At 40.7% G+C, this 24,673-nt stretch overlaps 1 protein-coding gene across 2 annotated transcripts in view; it reads left to right on the top strand.

Moving 5' to 3' along the window:
- Positions 1–2,014: 2,014 nt before the first annotated feature.
- Positions 2,015–24,673, top strand: part of olfm2a (olfactomedin 2a) — a 40,954-nt gene continuing 18,295 nt past the window's right edge. The window contains exon 1 of one of the 2 annotated variants that reach the window (XM_026164621.1): positions 2,015–2,527. In XM_026164621.1, the coding sequence (XP_026020406.1) occupies positions 2,471–2,527 (57 nt within the window). In that variant the 5' untranslated portion in view covers positions 2,015–2,470. Of the gene's footprint in view, positions 2,528–21,077; positions 21,522–24,673 lie in introns of those variants that run through there. The other variant, XM_026164620.1, reaches the window with a different exon arrangement.

Raw genomic sequence — 24,673 nt, 5'->3', positions numbered from 1 at the left:
GCCTAAAGGATGCTATAAACAATATCTGGCAAGCAATATAGAGCTATCTGTCATACCACCAAACTTTTATCACAGCCTGTATTCTCCTCAGGCTGTGAGAATACATTATTCCTTCACCACAACAATATCACGACATTTCTTAATAATTATTTATTCATCCATGTAAATATATCTATTTGTTTTTTGTCAGTAGTATGAAAGAAGTTTGTACTTAACTTACACAATTCTATATTCCATGATCACAGTCAAATTGATCCCCGAATCTTGAATCAGTCAACTAATAAGATCATCACTGAGAGTAACCCTGGGATCATCATGGTTTTAGTGCTACATCTGCCTTATACAGAAACAGAGAGATCATGCCTGCTTGCCTGAGAAGACATATAGTGGCTCTGGAGGTCTCATTCTTCTTTCCCTTGGCCTTTTTGGCCTGACTTGAGGATAACAAGAGAAAAATAGTGCAATTGTTTGACAAATGGGTCATGCTTTGTTTGCATTTACCCAAGAAGCAGTCCCACAATTTTCCGAATGCCCCAGGACTGCAAAGTGTGACAGGGGATGGAGATGGAGTAGAGCAACCAGGAGAAGGGATGAGTCTGTTAGTAGAGTGTACAGTATTTCCTCAGTAATAACAGTGGCACCCTGGCCAATGACTTATCACCAATTTTACACACTATGGCAATCTTGAGCTTCTCATGCTTTACTGTATGTATGAGCAAAGACAGCATCCAGAATGAAACACTAAAATACAATAACACTGGTGAAAAGAGCATGACTGGAAGGAGGAATCTTTCATGCATTCTTATGTTTGTCTTTCTCAGATATCACCATTGCCTTTCGCCCTCCTCTAGCTACTCATTTCACCTCCTTGTAGTTTTTCCTGCTGGGAAAATAGAGGGGTGTGCACTATGTCACTGAGGGCAGCAGCAGGGGTGGAGAAAGTCAACCCTCTCGCGAACCATACAGGGGCAAAAGGGATAGTAGAAACAACTCATCACAGTTGATATCCTTTATTTGAACTATTCTATGCTATTTTAGCTTTGGAAAGCTTTGAACTGCAGCCACGGGGTTTTGTTTTCAAGAGTAATGTTTTATGGAATTAACTACTGTGTCCTTAGAAGAAAAATAAATAAGAAACACAACAACACTGCCGTATTGTGTGGATTTGACAATGAAAATTATAAACAGGCATGTTTTATTCAGTAGCAATACACCTTTCGTTTCATGTCCTGCCTTTGCAGCTTTAGCTGTCTTTGGTCAGTCAAGAGATTCCAGAGCCACAGATGACACACTTTGCATTTACCTCAAAGATTTTTTTAAGCCAGAACATCCTTAAGAGGTTAGGACAAGATGGAAGCAGAGGCTGAAATATATACTTTTTTTTTATACCCAAGAAAGCATCACCATCACCACAAACACAGCCTGTCACAGCTTACATGAACACACACCAAAGAAGCTGTGTGCACACCCATTCTATATTCACCTGGCTCGGACAATAGGTATTAAATGAATGTCAGCAGAATCACTCAATTATCTCTTAGATAATTATCTCTTAGATAATTGAGTGGATAAAGCTTGGAGCATTCATTATTTTAATTGTAATCGGAACAATAATAATCTTTATCATTTTCCTAAACCCAAGAGAAACCCTTTGTTTTGGCATGTTGTAATTGGATATACGTCAGAGCTGAATTGATGGTATTAATGTTGATCTAACAGCCTTTCTACCTATCAATCATAATGAGCAGGAAGACATTAATGCTAAATGTCGGATTCTTAAGGACCTATCTATCTATCTATCTATCTATCTATCTATCTATCTATCTATCTATCTATCTATCTATCTATCTATCTATCTATTACACACACACACACACACACACACACACACACACACACACACACACACACACACACACACACACACACACACACACAGGTGCACAGCCAACCTCGGCTGCATCAAAGAGTGGTACTTCGTTCTCTGGACTCGTGGCACGTAGACGTGCTGCTCCTAGTGTCGGCACCTTGCAAGCACAGCAGTCACCTTCCAACCTCTGGTCCCCCACCCCCCAAGCTCCTGGCGCTCAGTCGCAGTTATTTTGCAGGACGGAGGGGACCGCTGTCTGTTCACTTTGACTCATTACAGCATCTCAGGAGTTTGCGCTCTATTTCGCTCTCTCTCTTTCTCTCTCTCACCTCCTTTCTCTCCTTCTCAGAGATAGGAGGTTCAGCGTTCGCTTCCCGCAAAACTGTCTATGCTCCACAAAAGACACGCGACTGGTTGCTTTACCGAACCACATAGGGCTGCCTTGCGTCCCGGTGATGAGGCTGGTGGCGCACAGCCGATACAGCATTGAAGGAATCCCTCTGTATGTGAAGAAACCGCCCCAGTAACGATTAAAAAAAAAAACACGGAGGAACAGCTGCCGGAACCGGTGTCGGCTGGGACGCGAACATTTCGACAAGAATGCATCTCTTCAGTGCCATGTTCCTACTTGTGATGTTAGCTGTCATGCCCGGTGAGGTAAGGACGCATGTATACGATGAATAAGCATTGCTCAAAAGTTCCTGAAGGACCTATTTACGAATCTCAAAATTGACATTATACCTGTGAACCAACGCTTTGATTGGAACAACATCGCAATTTCAAAGAAGGTAAAATATGTTAAACGACTGCGAAGACCTATTAATCCGAAAATATCGCAGTTCAGTCTGCAATCTATCATGCTACTGAAACATAGAGAGAAAGTTCAAGCATAACAATAAGAAGGGCTGTAACAGTCGATGGCATATCCACGTAAACTAGAGCCCTTACACATTAAAAAAAAAGAATATCGTCATGCAATTTATGGTCACTGCCTTAAGGGAATGGTAAGAATACATAAAGTACCATCTTCCTCTGACAGTATAGTAATTGATTTGTCGGCGCTCTGATGCTTTTGATGCCCTGGAGGTCGTTGTTTACAGATCTTCCTATCAACCTCTACATCAGTGACAGAGGGGTCCCGGGGCTCACCGAGAATCAGATATTGCGCTGTTTAAGCGTCACGCAACGAAGTGTGATTTGTGGCCGTGAATGCAAGACATGAGTAATTACTATACTGTACCAAACCAGCGCCAACAAATGGTTGTAGTTTCTGGGGATGTGTGCCTGCTTGTGTGGCGTGCTCTCGTGTATGACACTCGAGAAAAGCCGTGCCAGTTTGGAAAAATGACGAGCTTTGATGTGACAGTTGTAAATTAAAGTGAAGGACGGTAAATCATTTGACCCAGAAAAGCTTTCGGCCAAGGCAAGAGCATTTGAACTTGCAGGGGTTCAGCTGGTCAACATACGTGCAGTGATGAGCATAACTCAGATGGATTAGAAAGTGTAACGTCTACAGAGAAGCCAGCTACAATTCTCCACATTTACTAGGATCACACAAACTAGCCAATGGTCCTTGTAGGTCAGCGCTGTTTATACCTTTAATAACAAACCAAGCTATATTCAGGACCGTGGACAGCGCTGTGTCGCGCCTGAGTCAATTTAGCACCGAAGACAGCGCCTCCTTATACGTTGGAGGTGAGTATCACCATTTGGCAAAGGCCATCTAGAGGCCTCAGGGTCTTGCAGATATAACACCAAAGATCAAATGACACGGAATATATGTGCATTTACAAGGTCAGTGAAATACTCGACGTTAAAATGGTATGAAAAATAACAGTGAATAATATGGCCGTCACTCATGGACAATAGAATTGCATCAGCTCTCTATTACATTGTCTTCGATTGCATTTCTTTTTCAGAATGGCTCTTTAGGTATTTGCAGTAAATGTATACTGTTAAACTAATGGACTTTTCATCTCAAACATGAGCACAGCCTGTTACTCCATTTAGCTGTCGATTATCATTGTAAAATGCAGTATATTGTTGGAACTGTTCAGATTCACTAATATTTCGCATTGCATTTGCATTAGCCATACATCACTCATTTATGTTTACCAGCCGAGTAAACAATTACAATTGACCTGTAAAAGGAGGGAAAGCTGTTGTGCGTTTTCAATTTATAGGAGATGAGTAGATGTGCCATACACCTGTTTGGTAGATTTAAAATAAATCATGTACAGCACAGCTGGTATTAGAGGAGAACTGTGTGTAACTCCTAGAGTGGTAACAACGTGCAAAACTCTAATTTATTTTCAAGCACAACCCCAGCATGAATAAACTTCCCTGATGCTTAATTATGGAGTAAAAACTGATATATTCTAATCCAAACCAAAATATTTGGCCAAAATTGGAGGAAATTTGTAAATTACACAACTTTCTCTGTTCAACAAATACTCACACGGCATCACAGATGCACTTCAATAAATGGTAAACACTTGCAAATGTGATCCTGACAACGTAACTGATGATACAGTTTTATATCTCAACCTCTTCTTCAGTGGATTTATATAGTAGCTGCCTTTGGGGGACAATTTGTTGTAAGTGTTTACATTAAATATTGAACGGTTTGAAAGAAAATATGACACCACCCATCGTCTTAAGATTGCATTGCAAACATAAAGTATTGATGAATTCTTGCATATGTACTGCAACGGGGATAACACTCCAGCAGAGCTCATATCCACAGTAAGCTTCAGTCACAGTTTCAACACAGGCTTTTATGAAATATTTAGACAGCTTTAATGAGACAGATGCACTTGTTCGTTCACTGCGTGTGTTTGTTAAGTGCCCATAAAGCCCAGGGGTCCTTAGTGCCACTGATATAAATGGGCACCTGTTTGACCTTGGCACAGATGTCTTGCTATAATGTGCACACCAAGTGACGCATGACAGAATGCAGGTAAACTCAATCAAGAGCTAGGATTTACATCAATATGTGATACTGCATGTATTGTATACTTTGTTTGTTTCATCATTAACAAGATAGGGAGTGTAATGTATTGCAGCTTGGAAAATTACTCTAATGTAATACATTAAAAATAATGAATTATTGAATTGAAATAAAGATGAATAATAAGGTGACTTCTTCATCAATAGATATAACTTTAATGTTACAATCAAAGACTTGAGAAGAATACTATATTCCTGCTCGACAATCAAGCTCTTTTAAAAAGCATGCAAGGGGCCTGATGGGGATGTAATGTGTATTTTGTTCCAATTAAACAAATGATTTATTTGTTTCATTTTCTAGAGCGGCACAATTACTGGTTAAGGCGTAGTGATTGGTTCGTGTACTTTCTCTCTTAGGCTTTGGGGGCAAGGAAAATAAATAAATTGATAAATAAATAAATAAATACAAACGCTTCTATCCCAGACGAGTGAGTGAGTGCCAGAGAAATGCCTTTATTGGTTTAAGATTCCTCACCTTGAAGCCTGCCGATAATAGTGTGGTTGAGACTGATGGAAATGAACACTTGCTTTGGTGTTTTGCCGTTGAGACACAAAGTGCATTGGGGGAGAAATCCTTGTTGTTCTCAAAGAGGGAGACAGGAGCCTGTGTAAGCAATTGGCTAGATTCTTCAGTAATTTTCTTGATCCCTTCTGTCGCCAGTGATCATGATAAACAACCAATTTGAAAATACTACCCTGTAAGACCTTGTTAAATTTTGTTTCCTCATTCTAGTTTGGTGTCATGATTGTAGGAGGAACTTGCCCAGCCAGGGCCAATTTATAGCTGAAAGGCGAGCAGTGTAACAGAACAAGCACTTGTAAATCAGGCTGCTGTTTAAAACATCATTTGGCACAAACATTCCGTTTATTTACATTCAGCTAATTATACAGTAGTTTAGCGATGCAGCATAAGTGTCAGAGAATCTAGATGCTTTTAGTAACACAAGTGCAAAAAACAGTAACGATAATGCTGTAAGCTGACCTAATGTAAAGCTGTTTACAGTGCTTCTACATGTGAGGACAAAAAGGACAGACCTTTGTTCATTCAGAGTCAGACAGGACAAAAAGCTTGGTTGGCGAATGTCCACATGAGACAGTTTTAAATAATCCACCACCCTGGCATTGACCCTTTGGAAAAAAATGGCTTTGCCTGGTGCCAGCTGAATGAGAGCAAAGCTACATGATCATAATAAAAACCCTTCCCTAGACACGAACGTGACAGAGCCATGTTAAATGTTCATCCTCGTCTCCACACCAAAAGCCTATTACAGTAGAAATCTAAGAGAAAAAAATTGTATGTCAGAAATATTTCTTTATAGAAATTCTCCCACTGCCATTATTATCAGAGAACCCACTAGGCAAAGGTTTATATAAATGTTGAGAAAACAGACGTGTAGCTGGATAATGTTCTAAGAATAGAGATGTGAATCTATGTTTTCCAGGAAGAAGGACACTAAGTAGCACGCTGGACTGAGTGTGCTCTGCCAAGCCGCATCATAACCTCCAACTAGAGAATTAAACAAATGAAAAGCTGCAGGAGCATGGGTGTAAATCTGCCAGCGAGAGGCAAAGACACAGCTGATAAAATCACCTTGCTGGACTAGACAGCTCCAGAGCTTGAATGAATTATTAACACTGCATGACCACACAAGCCCATGTAATTAGAAGGTCAAGCAGCAACAAAGATATATCTTCATACGCCAAGAGCATTACATAGTATTGGTGTAGCTTACACATAACTGATGAGTCAATTGACTCACTGCTAAAAAATGTGGTTTTAAAGACATATTTTGCGTTACATGGCAACAATATGTAAGTTTACTGTAAATTTCATCTGTTTCTTGAATAAAACACCACATAATTACCTATGTGAACTAATACCTGTGTTGCCTGTGACTCATGTTTAGCATGATGTGGGTGAGTAAGTGAGCAGGCAGGGTTATATTAGCCTCTGTGCATCCACTTTCATGCGCTCCCCATCAATATACAAAGGTGCTGCTTCACAATCAGCCACAGATAATGAGGTTGCGTTATATCTGATTCACTGCTGCTTGGAGAGATTGAGTAGTATGTGCTTGTGTCATGACTGATTAGGGTAGGGCCTGAATTAGGGCACGATAATGATGCCACATTGTGTGAGAGATTTGTTTTATAAAAGAGATACTGCTTAAGAAAGGGGCTGATGCACTGAGAGCTATCGAGCCTTTGTGCTGTCCACTGTTCACTCCCTCATCTTAATGTTTGATGTGCTTTCATGTAGCCTGCTGCTTAATCATCAGAGGCGTTTTTATGTGTGTGTGATCGCGTTTGCAGGGACAAATAATCTTCACAAGCACCGACACTGTATGGATTCACGACTAAGAACGGAAATCAGGACTTGAAGAGGTTATTTTTTTTGCTGTAAGACTTTTTTAAAAAAAAAACTTAAATTCAGTTTGACTCAGTTTCCATTGTAAGGTAAAGACCCCACAATAAAAAACCCCAGCAATTAGATGACCCCACTATGAGCAAATGAGTTGTAAAATTAAAGTTGAAAGTTGGGACAGCTGTGAATGATGCCGGTTATATTTAGATCAAGTAGTACTGTGCAGGGACAGATAAAGGAAGGTTATTGTGCTTTTTGAGTTCTTAATGATGATTTACCTGCTCTTCATCACTTTGTTCGCAACTCACTCCTGGGTGACTTAGGTTCTGATGATGCTGGGGAGTTTATTTGAGGTGTGTCTCAATGACAAAGTGAAACGGGTAGCTGATTTTACTACTGCGGTGCCTTGGATGAGCCTCACAGGCAGGCAGTGGTCTGCATGGTAATTGGTTAACGGGTGCACTGCTGAGTAGAGAAGCATGTGAGGTCAGTGGCCTGACTCTCAGACTAATACTGCCTCCCTGTCATGATTGCCTCCAGAGGTAGAGCTAGCACAAGCTTGGCCATACCTCTTCATATGGAATAACCTTTTTACATAGGTTATGTGTTTGTTTTGTTTGCTTTTGCAATTGCCAAACCAAAAAATAGGTTTTGTAAAACCTTCAACACACTTGGCAGACATTTAAATATTACTTGAAAAGGGGCTTGCCAGCATCAAATAGAACATTACAGTTTAGTTTCACTTTAAATGACCGCTTACTCATTCCGAGTCACAAACTGTCCACTACATTTGCTCAAGGCATGTGTGGGCCCTAAATGACCTCTATTGCTGTTTTCTGTCGTGTTGAAAATCCAGCAGCCTGCTGTCGTATAACAACCATTAGAATTCACATGGACCAAGCTGTCTGACTGGAGGACAGATTGCAATCACTATTAGAAAGCTTAGCTTTGTCATTTCTACATAAATGGTTGGTTAACCTGACATTTAACCAGCAATAACTGGATGATTAAAAAAAAAAAATCATACAGGAGACCTAAAAAATATTTTGAAATTATGTCCCCCTCCTTGACTCCTGATCTCTCTTCTATAGCATTTACAATGTTTGACTCATGCATAAATAATTTCTCAAAACATTCTGGCTGCTAATATAACGCATAGGATGTTATTTGTATGCTTCCTGTCGACAGAGTATAGAAGCATCGGCTTGACTGGTGGGATGAATATCATCCCTATATCGCATTCTCTACCCCACTTTCTCTCTTTCCTTCTGTGTGAGTGTGCTCGAGGGTGCAGGACTCCCAGAGGTTTATGTCTGTGACTCTAAGCAAGAGTGACATTTCTCTGACAACACCCAGCACAGACACACATGCACCTCTACGCACACTCTTTCTTCTCGCAAATACACATTGTCTTTGTCTCCTTTTCTCTCTCGCCTTTGCGCTCTAGTTTCCAAGCATGTCAGCAATCGGATCCACAGTAGACAAAGAGCCAGACAATTCACAGAATCGATTCAAACAAACGTGGCTAAAGCTATTAAGGCTGCTGAAGTGCATGGTCTAAGTGACAGATGCTAATTAGTGCACAGACGTGCTTGATCATTTGGTCAGTGCTGAACACACAGCTGCCTGTAATAAGGATAACAACACATGTAGCCCTAGTAACAGTCACTATGGGAGTGACCCAGTGTTTTGGGGTGTACGTGAGTGTGGGTTTGTGTGTGCCAATCGGCTCTTTTTAAAAAAAAATTATTTATTTTTTTGCATTGCAGTAGGCACCTCCTGACCAGCTCTCTGTACGACCTTGCTTTCCCCTGCTCGATGAATCTTTTATGAGCCTGGCAATGTGGGTTTCTGTGTAGAAGATTGGAATATAAATATGGCTGTTGCGCCTAGAGCTCCTCTTCCCGCTCTGATACAAAAGCTTTCATAAGACTGAGCAGATTGGGCAAGCTGCTACTTGAACGTTGCTCTTTACATTTCTTCACTTTTATTGGAAGAAACACATCAAGGAGCGTTGTGCATTCAAAAACACCAGTCACAGATTGTGCCTCTACCTGCTCGCTCATATCGTTAGGCAACATACAAACTTGTTTCTTTTAAAAGCGGTTGGTTTTCACGTCAGATTCTCAGTCGTGGATTTTGTTTTCCTTTTCAACGTCCTAGTTAATTGCTGACATCCATCGTATGAAGCAGAGAGCTGTAGCAGTAACTGACACTAAATGAGGGGTGATAAACAAGTGACAGAGTAAATGTTGGTTGAATTGCTCAAACTGTGCTATCCTTCGTCTTCTCTCTCATTTCCCTTTCATCTCCTCAGTTTTTCATCTCTTCCTGCTTCTACTTCTCGTGATCCCTGCTACCTTTGTTCCATCGAATCGTCTGCTCGCCGCCATGTGTGACTGTGACAGCATTGCCTCCCATGTTGAAAGCTAACTCAATTGCAGGGTGATAATTTTGGGTAATGAAGGATGAGAGCTATTTAGCACAGTAGAGGAGGAAGTAGAAGGCAAGAGGAACCATTTAATCGATGTGTTTTCCACGTGGCACTGTCACAGCCACTCAGTAGGGCCATTGATGAGGGAGACTCACTTTCTCTGACTGCGCCAGGGCTTAAAGGCTCCAGTCAGGGAGGCGTGGGAGCCCAGCAGCGACCAGACACTGCTGCATATCAAGCAGGCTGGCAATGCTGCTCTTTGCAGCCCCACGGTGAGCAAGGTAGAAAGGTCCTTTGATAAAGACACTACATGCCGGAGAGGGGGCGATAACAAGATGATCCAGTGGAAGGAACTCCAGCTTGCATTACATTATGATAGCTGAGCCTAAACCCCCAGGATTTCTCCAACTCTATAAAACATACATGGACACATTAGTGCGCAGTACTGGATGTGAATGCAACATCTGGAAGTAGAGACCATGATGCAGCTAAAAACCAACACATGAATATATATTAACCAAGAACTATGATATGCACAGGACATTGGCTTATTTCATGACACTGCTGAATGTCCTGAAATAAGTAGGGTCATGGATAACACAATGCTAAATTAGAAAGCTCAGGTTTAGATAAGCCTGTTAGAGCAAAGCAACTTTTCATAACAAAAATGTTTTCATCTTTTTCTTTGGGTGCCTTGAAAAGCGCTATATAAATCCAATCCATTATTATTATTATTATTTTAAAAAAAAATAATGGCAGTCTCAGAAACACGAAGATATCCTGCACAAAGGACAAAATGTACTTCAAGTACTGAAAAGAAAGCATCCTTTCCCCCCTCTTGTCCCTTAGCAATACTCTTGGAAATGCGTATGCATATTGCATCTAAATTATATTAAAGCTACTCTGTGTGTGTGTGTGTGTGTGTGTGTGTGTGTGTGTGTGTGTGGGTGTGTGTGTGTGTGTGTGTGTGTGTGTGTGTGTGTGTGTGTGTGTGTGTGTGTGTGTGTGTGTGTGTGTGTGTGTGTGTAGGAAAAAGTGTAGTTCCAAAAGCTAATCCACTATAACCGAGACCATATAGTGTGCATGCATACGTTTTTGCCACACAGGCACACACACTGTGGACAGATGCTGTGAACTAAAGCTGCTGTGTTGATCAGGGTTGGTGGGCAGTATCAGTACAAAGTGAAAGGATGTGAACTGAGTTTGAATTAGTGCCCAGTGGAGTAGCCGAGCAGGGCAGCATGGCTGGTAAGTGAGTGTGTGATAGAAAGAGAGAGAGAGAAACTGAAAAGACAGTGAAAGACAGAGTAGAGTTACTGAAAATGAAAACTCAGATTGTGAGCAGGGACAGAAGGAGAAATAGTCAGAGGGAGCCTTACGACTGTGTCTGCAGGGTTTTTATCTCTCGCATCTTGAACGAGAAGAGAATAATAATTAGAGGCCTACCACTTTGTCATTGTGATTTTATTCCCCTCACTGGCAACGACACTCTTTTGCAGATTGTCTTTAATTAGCTTCACATCGCTTAATCAATACGGCCATGACCATGACAAAACAATGACATGTGCATCCTGTCGCTTGGGAGGGGGAGGCACAGGAAGCAGCAGGATGAGTGTTGACAGACAAGATGCGACAAGAATGTGATGTAGAGTGGCATTTTTGTTGGAGGAAGGAAAAAAAGGCGCCATGCTCTGATAAAAACCTGCTCTCATGATGATTAGAGTCCACACTTGTTTGTCTACTTTTGAGTTTATGTGTGTGTGTGTGTGTGTGTGTGTGTGTGTGTGTGTGTGTGTGTGTGTGTGTGTGTGTGTGTGTGTGTAGATGAGCTGCATGATAACTATGTCTGTATCTCGTTGCATAACAAGGTGAGAAAAGCAAGCAGGTTGAAGTACTGCTGTGTATCAGGCAGCAGTGATAGTCATGTCAAACTATGAAATGGGATCTAATGCAGTATTTCTTGTTATATGGTATGAGCAGCAGAGCTGAGTGCTTTAGCCACACTAATGGTGATGTGATGAATAGGTATTCAGGAGAGGTCTCTCTCTTTACGCCTTAGTGCCTCAGGCTACCGGCCCTCTCGGCCCAGCTCTCATCTCTTACTCTTCTCAGTGAGAGTAACAGCTTGCAATGAGCTGGTGCAAGTATCTTCACAGAAGAATACATCTCACATGTCATCCACATTTTTCTACTTGGCATGTCAGGATCAATATCTGCAGCTGCCATACTTAAAATCAGGGCTAAACTTTTCCAAACAGCCCAGAAGGAGGGTATTACGTGTGAACTGTGGGACTCCTTTCAAAGTAAAACTAACCGATTTGTGCCCATACATAGTTTGATGAATTAAGAGGTCATTTAAAATGAGGAAAAAAAAATCTAAGCATAAAGGATTTGGATTTTGGTAACTGCTTATAAGTGGAAATTATCAAGGAAATTAGAAAATGTAATTATTATTGACTGCATCTCGGAAGGGCCATCTTTAATCATAAGTCTTTCCTTTTCAAAATGACACAAACACTCAGTTGTTGTTCAGATGTGGGTCCTTGCACGGGTGTCGTTAAAATTTAAATGAATGATTTAGTCTATGAGGAGAAAAAATATCACCAGAATTCTTTTCCCTGTTATTAGAAACTCCTTTGTTTAAAGGGTAGATCTTATTTTGAATGCATTTTACCCATGGCAATCAGCTAAAAGTCAACAATGGTTTGTCCAATGAGGATCGAGCAGTATAGGAGACTGCCATGTCCTAAAGACCACCAATGAAAGTAATTATGCTATTGATTAGCAAAGAAAGGTGGTGCTTGGTGCTGCATGAAATATTAGTGCAAAGAATGACCTTTCTCTTATCTTATCTGAACGCAGACATTCGCTCACGAGTTGCACTGCAGATCTTGCAGTGCCTTCATTGTGAAACGCAGGCTGTACAACATCTTGCATCAACAGAATTTCTGCAGACAAATCCACAAAGCTGCTTGTCTTTGTTTAGCACACAGACAAACTCACATAAATCCTGCAGTGTAATTCATATGTTTGAAGAAGAACTGACTAGAGACAGTAACATAGCAAATGCTACTACAGTTATTAGTTTACGGCTTTGTAACTGCTAAACATTACATCTGTTGCTGAGAGATCCAGACTAATGTCCCATGTGGTATAGCAGAAGACGTTATAACTACTCTTTACCATTAGGGCCTATCCACCCTCCTCCCACTATCACCTCCCCACTCACTTAACTCACCCAATCTTCTCATCTCACACTTGACTAACTCCACACAATATTACCGCTTTATAATATTTGTACAAACTTCTCATTTTTGCACCGCATTGCAGTTTGCTGATATTTTCCTGTCTGTTTGTTTGTGTAATCACTGAATGGATCAGTGGCTCCTCATTTTGATGTGCAGCACAGACACTGCAGATTATAGTATATGGCTGAAATCGGCAGGGAGTTGGAGGAAGGCAAAGGAAGAACACAGGCTATTACAGGACTGTTTATTCTAATAAGCCTTTTTTTTTCAGGCTTTTTCTTCCCAACTCAAAAAAGTATAAAGTGACAAGCTAATTTGTTTATCTACAAGTTTCTGCTAACCTTTACCCTCATAATTCCATGTGGCTGTAAATGTAATATTCAGTTAGGGGCTGTTTGGGGATTTCTCTCTGCTGCACACTGGGCCTGTGTTGTACTAATAATGTCTCCCTAATTAAATGTTACAGCTTCTGTGAGCATTAATGACCTGAAGACAGAGGATACAAATGGAGGCTTCAATGTGAGCTCTGACAAAGAGGTTGGACACAAGACTGCAGGCTGGTTCTGTCCCTTAATTACTAATATACGGTACATAGCTGTTAGGTTCTGGTCATTGTTTGCTCCTTGTCTATGTCAAGCATGTTTTTTTCTTTTTTTAGTATCTGACTGTTGCAATCTCTCAGCAAACCAAAGTACAATTGGCAAGACCTCACCACTCCTCTCTGGTCCTGTTAGTTTCACTGTTGCAGACATGGCAGAAAACCGACAAAGATGTAAATTCATTACCTCAGGGAGCTTCAAAATACATCTTACACCCTTCTCCTTGTCTTGCTGTCTTTCTCTCTGCCTCTTATTAGCATCACAGTTTCCTTTATAACCTTTTTGTCTGTTTCCAGAGTTATCTTTGGCTTACTTTCCTTTTGTGTAACCGACCACTGTGCTTAGCTAATCACTGTGATACCTTCACTTTGTGACTTGGTGACATTTGTAAACAATGACTCAGACAAAGACCAAACACAGCCACTTTGTCCACTGGCTGTCTCTTTGGTCATCTAACAAGGTACTAGATACATGCTATCTAAGAATAGCTACCAGCTCTACTGCAAACACACATGAACAGAACATTAATGAAACAAAGCAGTTTGAAAGTAAAGTGATAAGATGGTGGAATAGCACTTATGCTGCATGCTAAAGCAGATTTGAAAATGCTCTTAAGACTAAACAGCAAAATTGTATATAGAGATTTGTAAATGTTATGTCAATTACATGTATTTTATCAACTGAAATGTCTTAAAGTGATTCAATATCTGAGGGTTTCTAACACTCGGAATAAGACAAGTTAAAATCTGGATGAAAAAAATCATTTTGTAAGTTCAGTAAAGGCTGTTTTGAAGAGGCAGGTAGCTATGGGGGGGCTGTCTCAATTAGGAGGATTTCTTTGAGCTTTTGTTACCTTTCTGTTGTGAAGAAGACTTCCAAATTGCTGTCAGTAATTACTCCATTTACAGTAATAGCTTTCGCTATGTTACAGAGAATCAATGATTAGCTGGGAGAAAAGGTCAATATGTGGCATGGGCTCTGCTGTTGGTCTGGTGTGTGGGACATTGGTAAACAGGTCACATATCCAGAAAATGACTACAGTATTACAGTATCTGTAAGTGTCAATGCATGTCTGCACGCATCTACATATGTGCAGTGGCTCTGTGTGTGTGTCTGGGTGGGGAGGGGGGCAATTTAACTGGGCGTATCAAGCCTCAGGAAGGGCTGCACTGAGTCACATTCAGCTGGTGATGAGGGCACGAGAAGGAGCAGAACATAGAGCCATGCTGGGCTGCAGAATGCATTGCTGCTGATTGCCACATGTAGTCCTTGTGTATTGGTTTGATCAAGGCATTTCTTTTTCCAAGCCCAAAGCAAAATGTGGCACCCTGCTTGTGCCTGATTGAGCTATCTAAGATTCAACCAAACACATACAGCTTATCGTATCCTACAAATAATACTGTACAACCCCCCATAGACAGTTAGGATTGTAATCAAGGGAGCAATCAGGAGCAATCAGTTCTTCTGTGAATAAATTTGAATGCATGTTCCAGCAGTATATTCAGAAAGCTACCCGGTATATTATACAAGATTGTTTTTTTTTTCATGTCATGTGTGCTGGGTAAAAGAGAAATACTGTCTGCGAGTTTGGCTTGGATTTAAATGCTTTACTCACTCTCTGCACAATAGTTCTTGAAATCTTACTGTAAGTTTGACCATTCTGTGAGCTCAGTCGAGAATATTAGAGGTTCAGGAGCCTGATATGTGTATTCAATCTTCAGTCTTGCTTTGTCTGTGGATGGATCTTCTTGCTTTCATTGTGATTTGATTAGATGGGATTTATGGGCTATATTGTAAAGACAGTAAATAAGCTCAGCAGTAAGGTATTGTGTTGGTGTCAATATAGCCATGCAGACACACTAACCAAATTAATTTCCTTTACTACATATTCCTACACCACAGGTGAGAAGAACAAATTCTCACCTGTTCATGACTTTTATTTTAGCTAAGCGCTTTTAGCCTGATGCTAATGCTGTCACGTTCCTTGTTTTATTTTACTTTAACCCGCATTGCACAGCTTAACCAGGACTGTCACGCAAGCACCATAAAAGGGTAATGCAGAAAAATTCACAGCTCAGTGGAGAAAAAGTGCTGTTGCTCATGGAAGTGGACACAAATGTGAAAAAGCCTTGACATACACAGGCAAAACTCGGCATGCATATGTGAACACACCCACACTTAAATCGAAACGTAGGAGGAACATAACAAATGGGCTGTACTGTAGCTCTCACGGGCAGTATGTACCTAAGGTTACCTAATTGTCATCAGATTAATTAAGCTTAAAAGTTACCCTGATGCAAGTTCAAGATTAACAGACTCCCATGCAAGGTCTGAATGCAAGCGTCATATATCCTGTCATTATTCATACTCATCATCGTCAGTCATCTCTGCGGTCAGATGATTGTTCACTACTTGAATTATTGACCATATTCTTCAGAAAAGGGCGTGTCCTCTGTACTTTATGCACGCAAGTCTTGAATTGTGTATACAGTCCTCACATGGTCTCTGTCACTACTGTAAAATGTAAAACGCCAGATGAATTTCCTTAATCAGAGGCCTGCAGGAGCAATTAATAGATTAATCATTCCATGTTGCAAATACCAGTGTGTCTGTTGGCCTGAACCTTGGGGTACAACCTATTTACGGGATTTAAATAGTTGCCATGGTAATGAGGTCACACTTTGTTTAAGCTGATTTTGATCTTGATACATTTAGAAGGAAGTGGGCCTCCGTGTCCATCAGCTAATTAATGAATTATGACTCAGAAAAATAGCCAGTATTCTTAGAGCCAGATGACTCCGCTATCGTTCAGCGCTCAGGCGGGGGCTTTATTTCTGCGAAGTCTTGCTACTTCAGTCATAACAGTTCTGCATCATGATGATAGAGGTCTGTGTAATTAGCTGAGGTGTAATTTGGTTCTGTGTTTTAGCTGTGAATCTGTAGCTGGCTGTGTATTTATGCTTGGTGACAATGTTGCTTGTGCTTGGTGCTTTCTGTTCCCTAGTATTGTAGTCTCACCCAAAGCTTGTCCCTATAGCCTCTGGACTTTGTAGCGCTCTACTGCCACCCATGGGTGTGCACAAGTGTTTCCATTTCTGTAGTTGGAGGGCAGCTTCACCATTTGAACTGATTAAAAATGCCCTTTATATCCACACCCACAGGCAAGAGCAGAATGGCCTTTTTTTTAGATGTTTATAATAACAACACAAGGCCATGTTGGTGTGACTGTGCTGCAAAGCTTCGCAACATGCATCCCTCCACAGTAATGTATGTATTGCCAGAACAAGAGTTAAACATCATGTGCATCTTTTCTCATTGCCCAAAAAGCACAGAGAAACAAAAGGGAGACAGTGAGGGTTCTTAGAGGCTATATAACATTTACAGTGAAGAAGTACAAAAGGGAGGGACAAAAAACTGCAGACAATGACACAGCAGAGTTATGCAGAAAATTATGCTGGCCAATTATTCGAGTCAAAATGATATGGAATGGAATGGCAGTGAAAATTAATCAAAAAGGATTAAATTAATACAGGTTAAATGGCTGACTTCCTCTCTGGCTAATATTTAATAAAAGCTTGTTCCGCCAACAGACTTTGTGATTAGACAGTTGATTGGCAGAGGCTGGAATTCTTTGAAGTATAACAGATTGTCCTCATCGCCCATTTTTGCCATCATTTATTTAGTCCATCTAGTCACAAAAGATGGCATATGACCCATAGTCTGTGAAAGGAATTTTAAAGAGCTCAGTGGAAACATGATCTATACAGCAACCGCTAAAGCACCACTTATCAGCAGCGGACTTTGATTGAGTGATGCTTCAAAAAGCAAGATAAATGTGCAAAAGTCAAACGTCGGGGAAAAGATATGAGGCTGGATCTTACATGAGCCTCCTTCAATATTGTTAACCAGCACAATTAGCAGGCACGGAATCAATGTGGTTTTGTTACTGGCACTAAAAAAATCAGACTGAAGAATACATAATTGTGTACACTGCTAGTAGAAAATAGAGGGCTAAGAAAACTCCTCCCATGTGAAACTTGATGCATTTTTATTCAGCCATAATCTTTCATCTAAAAAAATATGCTCCTTAGAATGAATCATTTCTCTGTTTGAGGTTATGTATATCAAATCTACTTCAGTCGTACCGTTCTGCACACCAAAGCAGCCATCACAATAACCTTACAGGACTACACTATTTTTTGGCTAGTTTGACCTATTTGGACTATTACTTCTGAGAACATTATATGACAATGTCTGGGGCTCTGTTTAATTGCTGGAGCAGTACATAACTAGTACAGAATACTTCATGGCTGCTGACTGTAGATGGTTATATCAAAACTCTGGTCATTTTATTTAATTGAGCATAGCAATAGTTCAGGCAGGCCATTAAATCCAGCTCAGCCATAGACCTGTGTCAGCCTACACCAGCGGAAGGCTCAGTTGATACCCTTCTACTCATCTAATTGGCAAATCTCAGAAAGGACATGGTCTTTAGGTTGCTTTAGCCTTCTCACCATTACTGCATTTGCAGGCCACTCTGCAGCCCACCCACCACCACAGCTCCAACTTTTATGGCATATCTGACGTACCTAATGCCACATTTCTCATTCTGCTGGTTGCAGACGAGAGCCATGCTGCCAAATATAAATTACAGCTGATGGAAATAACAGTTTTCTTTGAACTGACCTAAATGATACCAATTTGGTTTATTTTGAGATCTGAAAATAGAAAGTTCAGAGCTTGAGCTTGATGCAAAGATGCGTCTGTGATTTTAAAAAAAAGACAAATTATAACTACTTTTATCTGTGTATGTCCTTTTATGTTTTGTGAAATTTTGAGTATGACATAGTGGAAAAACGGAAGCTGTATTGCCTTATTTTCATTCACAGGAGGGGATAAGAGTTTGTTTTTACTTTAGATTGGCATGATGCCAGTCTTTCTGATGATGGAAATTGTTGAGTAGGGGCTAGGAACAGCAATCTGTCAAAACATCCTTGGAAGTGTAGAGTAATGTGTGTGTTTTTACTTTCTCAGCATTTTCTGTGCTATCTTGCTATTGCATAATGCATTATTGAACTCTTATTCAGCAGCCAAACTGCACAAATTGGAGCCACAAAAAAACAAAAAAACAAAAAGAAAACAAACAAACAAAACAAGCAAAAACAAAATAAGAGCAAAACAAATAAATAGATTTTTTCTTCGAATCAAAGTGAAATATATTTTACTTCTTCTAGTTGCCACATCTGCACATTGAATGTTTGATCTCTATATCTATATCTATATTAAGCATCATCCTAAATTTCCTTTTCGCTCAGGCATCTTTCTTTGTTACCAGCTTTTCTTTGAGAAACCTGAGAAGATTGGCTCATTTGATTACGGAATAAAGACTCAGAGATGTCTGTATCTATACTTAAATCTTTGCTGCCACCCTGTGAATATGATCAATACTGCATGCTTTACAGATGATGTGTTCAAGGAAGCAAACAGTAAGGGAATTTGTAAAATATTGCTTCCCTCAACCTCCATATGTGAACAAAACCTTCTGAAATAAAATGAAACTAATCAAAAAGACTCAGCTCTAAAAAATATAATTACATTAGAGACCTGTATATGCACATTATAATCCAGAGATAAATATACAGATATAACTGGTTTGTTAGAAAACATAAAAGAAGCAAACTGTTATATTATTAATTTAATAATGAAAGATGAATACAAGAGTATATTTTTAAAATGCCCGTGGGCTCCATTAGAATAACCTTTTTAAGAAACAGGTGAAAGCATGTACGTGTATGTGCGCGCGGTCACGTGTGAATGCGTGCGTGTGCTATCATGCACATTACATTTTACCTTTCTCACTAAAACCTCTGTTAGACATGGAAAAGTGTGACTCTAAACAGTGCTGCCACATTCACCCTCATATCTCCTTGAAGAATTTTCATAAGGTGACAGCTACCTGCCAACAAATTCCGTGTTGCTCAATAACAACGACAGGCAGTGGCCATCACCTGCTGTATGTTGACGGCTCTTGTTTACAATTCCACTGGCTACCACAAGGGGTCAGTGTTGCCACATGTAGGGCACAAACAAGCACGACTTAGGCAATAGCAGGTGAGTTGAGGATGGCTGACGTGTTTTGGATGGGGCTCAGAAAGCTGTCTCTTCTGATTATCACTTCACTGTACACCCCACACAGAAGAGCCCATATCATTCATCCAATGTGACTGCTTGAGAAAGGGAGCCCAGCCATGGCAGACAAAATGAATAAGTCAGCAGACCAGGAAGAAGGCAAGAAAAGGGGATGACCTGGCCGTTTTGCCTGAGCAAGCCATTCTGTCATCATTTAGGGCATAAAATGACACGGCCAGTCGTCAAATAACTTTCCAGTAATTGCTGTGAGCAGAGGCTTGAGACATGGTTCAATTTTCATACCGCTCCATCTGGTCCATTGTAGAGGTGAGCGGAAAATTCAAGCAGCTATGATCTCAAAGACAAAATGTTTCCACGAAATCGGTCTAGACTTCAGAACATGCTGGATGTCTGGCCTGACACAGGCTCAAACCAGACTTTCACCAAGGGAAATGACAGTAAAATGAGACAGAAACAGTTGGTAAGCTATCTGATACTGATTTACCTTCTGTTTGATCACAACAATAAAACTCTGCTACTTGAAAAGTAATCTAAGCATAATTTTTTCAGCAGGTCATCTCACAGCACCAGGATGAGTGAGAAAACGCAGGTTTATTATAACTTTAAGCCAAAATTCCAAGTTGGAAAAAAAAAGCAGTCCTCTTGCAGATGTTTGCAATTACACGACGTAACATCAGAGTAAATTAACACAGTGAGCATCAAGAAGTTAGTGTCATTAGATACTTTTCTTATCACTCCGACATTGATTCTTTAAAAGTACAAGCTACAGGCTAATTTAGGATATGTCATGAAGCAGAATGAAAGATGAGCTGTCAGAAGCAGCCGTGGGTTGGAGCACCTGCATCTCTCCCACATCATGTCTCCCACTTTGCCAAACCACCTGCCCATGTTCACTGATGAGCCCTTAGCCAACCTTTTAATCTAAACACCCACCGGTCTACATTCTCAGTCCTGTCTTTAGTACAAACACGATGATGAAACTGCAGGATGGTCTCCTGTGCCTAACATTGCACTCAGTTGCCCTGGGCATTCACATGTCACTTAACATAGAGCACAGATCAGTCCTATGAAATCAGTCTCAGATCTCTCTGCTTAAGAAATAAGTGCACGCGCGCACACATCAAGATGTGAGTCATAAAAGAACAGGCAAATGTCAGCGAACGAGAGGGGAAGGAAAAAGAATGGATACATGCATGCAAAACAGGGCTGGAAAGAACAGAGGAAGGGCTGATTGGGAGGGGATGAGACGGAGAGGCAGCCAATGCGGAGCTCTGCATCTTGAGGAAGAGAGGAGGGGAGAGAGAGGGAGAGAGCTAAGAGGAGAGTAAGGAAGTGAGAGAGGTGGAAAGAGAGGGAGAGAGAGATGAGAGCGAGAATGTGGGGGAGGGAGGGAGAGGGTGAAGCTAAGGCAGTCACTCTGAGAGGGAAGGCTCCAGTGTGGTGCTTTTGGATGTGAGCTGCTCTCCTCTAACCAGCCTCTGCCCATCCCTTTGACTGAAAAAGTGGTGTGTGGGTCTAGTAATTGTGCTGTACCAGCTGTGGGGGGTGCTGCTGCTGCTCAGGCTCAGGCACAAGCTGACTGGCTGGTTCCCTGGCTAGGTTGTCTGAGGCAGAGTGGGGTTGACTGGAGCTGAGGTCTAGGGAAGGGCAGGGCAGGGCTGGCTGTTGGGCCATTTGTGCCAGGGCCCCACAGGAAGCAAACATGAGCGTTCCTATGCTAAAGATCGGGGCAGTTCTCAGCACCATGGCCATGGTGACCAACTGGATGTCTCAGACTCTGCCCTCTCTGGTGGGACTCAACGGAACCACCATCTCCAGAGGGGGCACATCAGAAAGGATTGTCAGCGTGCGTATCAATTCTTTTTGCTTATTTGCAAGTGCGTGTGCAGTGTTTTTGTTTGAGCATGCTGTTGTGCATGTGAGAAAGAAAGCGAGAATGTGACAGATTAAAGAGAGTGACACAGCAGCAGACAGAGGGAGAAAGTGAAGAAGCAGAAGAGAGGTTTCAGAGAGACGTGTGAAGACGCGAGTAAGAATAAAAGAGCCCACGTTGTGTTAACAGAGAGACGATGGAGACAGATACGCATGTGAGAACAAGGTTTCAGTGAAGCATGAATGATGCATATGTTTGTGGGAGAGTCATAAGTATAAGGATGCAGAATTGTTGGCTTGTGATTGTGAGTGATGGTGAGTGGCGGACAGTCTAAGTGTGGATGTTTGCAGGAGACCATATGTTTTTGCCAGGGTGACAGGAGGTAGAGAGCTGTCCTGACTGATGCTCAGGCTGATCCTATCTGTCAGTCACCTCCAGGGTGGGAAGGAGGTGATGAGGAACACCGAGAGGTTAATACAGTTTTACAGCTTTGAGTATGTCTTATTCCTCCCTTGCTATGTCTATCTTTAAGCATTTTAGATTGTTATCGCCTCAAATTAAACACTGGCCTCATCCTGAAAGGTCATAAGGGCAATTAAGGTGTTTTATAAATAAAACAGCAGTTTATTTATTTATTTTGAATATTTTTTAGTGGTTAATGCTTGCATAATGTTGTACTCTCTTTCTCATGAGGTAACACAGACAATGAGACAGACAGGGAACAAACAAAAACAGAAAGAAAGAAATGAATGTAATATTTTCCGGATCATCTGCAGTAAGTGATCGCTTTTCCTCTATCCTGAGTGTCTTTCTATGGCAGCTTACCCATTAAGTAAATGTTCTGGTCTGTTCAAAAAGACAGAATGAAATTGAAAGTCCCAAGAGGTCTGTGACCATCTGGATGTGTGGTTTCGCATGCATATTGTGCATGACAGTGTTTGTGTGTTCAGACATGTACACACGGAATGTTTAGACATTCTTGTCTCAGGGGTGAAGGTCCATCTGTGGTAAGAAGAGTTTTAGGATGTAAAGTGGCTTGTTAAAACATAAATCTACCACTTTATGTCTTCCTAATGTAGCAGTGGTGTGCCAGTGGAAATGTTTCCCCTTTAAAGAACACTTTCAGACAGTAATATCTTTTTTTGAAAATGTCAAGCACCTGGAAAATTGCTTCAAACTGTTAATCTTTCAAACAACTTGCGCATATGTCGGGTAATTTAGAGCAGAACTCAAGGTAAGAAATGTTTGGATTATAAGTCTTTTATATTATTCTATTATTCCAGTTTTCCTTAGAGGTTATGGCTTAGTTAATCGCTGATTTCTTCTCTATACCAACTCATTCTGCTCAGGATCAGATGGGATAAAAATAAACATCGCCATGTTTATTTTCAATAAACTCTTTCCAAACAAGATTTGAGATCAGAAGCTTAATCATTTGCATTTCAAAAGACTGGATACAATAAAATACAATAAATAGTCATGAGTGGATATTTTCTTTGAGGCAGCCCTAATTCACTGCCAAAGGAGGAAAAATGTTGCTACTGAAGTTCATTTCATCAAAGTTTTAACAAAACTGATGAGCCCGTTTGATGGTGCCACAAATTATTACTGTGTAACAGTCTGTTGTGATGGGAAATGTCTTCTCTTTGAGACAGGGATAATCTCCGCTCATAAACAATGGCAGCAAATAAAACTTTAATGTAAAACCTTGCTTCAAAGTCCCGTCACTATTAATGAGACTTTTGCCTGTGATGATCTTAGAAGCAGTCATGACTCACAAATTGTTTAGAGTTTGAATCAAAGACAATCTAGCTGTGGTCTTGTGACACTCTGGTGCTAACATGCCAGTAGCTGTTGCCTGCCTGCTTTCCACCCTGGCACCCATGCATGCTGCATTGCATATTCTCTAAGCTCAGAGCTATTTTCCAAGTCTGCTTCACTTGCTTTCTGTGCCTGTCTTCTAACCAGCTGACCCAAGAACACAGCTGACTGAATTCATGTGGGCCTTTCTGTGATGGCACTGAGCACAACACTGCCTGGGTGCTTGTACACATCTGTGTAGTGCAGAACCATGTTCCTTAATGAGCAGACGAGACCCTGGAAACACTTACACAGAAGAAGCGTGGCTATAAAGAATTGCTAAGACAAGTTAAAGCTATAAACCTGCCAGACAGAGTGTACACACTAAATCATCTTTTTTATTATGATAGCAAAATGATTTATTCATCTATAAAGAGTGTTATACATTTAAAAAGAAATGTTCTTAAAGTGCTGTGTGGACACACAGCAGATACCAGGGGTATATCTGATAAATTTCTGCACTTTTTTCCAATTATTTATCAAGTTCTGGTCAATGAGACATAAAGGCATGGATTAAAAATGAGTTTTAATTTCTTAGTATAGCATATATATCTTCTCTGTCTGACCGCAAGACAAACAAGTGACAAGTGCTACTCAAGTAAAAGAAGTAGCACGATGTTCAAAGCTGAAAACAGTGTCAAGGAGAGCACTTATTATCTCGGGCAGAGGTTTAGGAGAAATAATGAGACTTCCAAATTTGCCTTCCAAAAAGAGTAATTACCATAAACAACTACTGCAATTCAAACATCACCTGCTATAAATTGTGAGACACAAGATACACCAAGTCTCTAATGCAGTTTGGCGTTCTTCAGCTTAGTATGTTCAACCTACAAAAACTGTCGTTGAAAAAAAAAAGAGCTGTCTGTCCTTAGTTATAGAAATAAAAGGACACATTCACAGTGCGAGACACATAATAAAAAAAGGCTTGTCCATGAATCGAACCCTGCTGTGCTCTAAGTTAAAGCTGAAAATCTGTTGAGATGAAAAATGCTTGCTTTTCTACATAATAATAATAATCACTGAATCTCTCAACACTTTCAGTGAACACAGCACAAGTCAAGGATAACTGTCTCATTATAGATAAAAATAAATAAATAAATACATGTATGTGTGCACAAGACTGGCATAGATAGGTTCCTCTCAATAAAACTGCAGCAGGGTGCCTGGATGTGTATGCATGTGGTGACGCTCCCTTTGATATCTAAATTAAGAAAGCTGTGAGGAAGAAGTCTGAATAAAATATTCTCACCATCAGAGGAGAGAAT

Source organism: Astatotilapia calliptera, chromosome 4 (assembly GCF_900246225.1).
Source record: "Astatotilapia calliptera chromosome 4, fAstCal1.2, whole genome shotgun sequence".
NCBI lineage: Eukaryota > Metazoa > Chordata > Actinopteri > Cichliformes > Cichlidae > Astatotilapia > Astatotilapia calliptera.
Note: the sequence above shows the minus strand (reverse complement) of the source record. Positions and strands in the feature narration are given on the sequence as shown.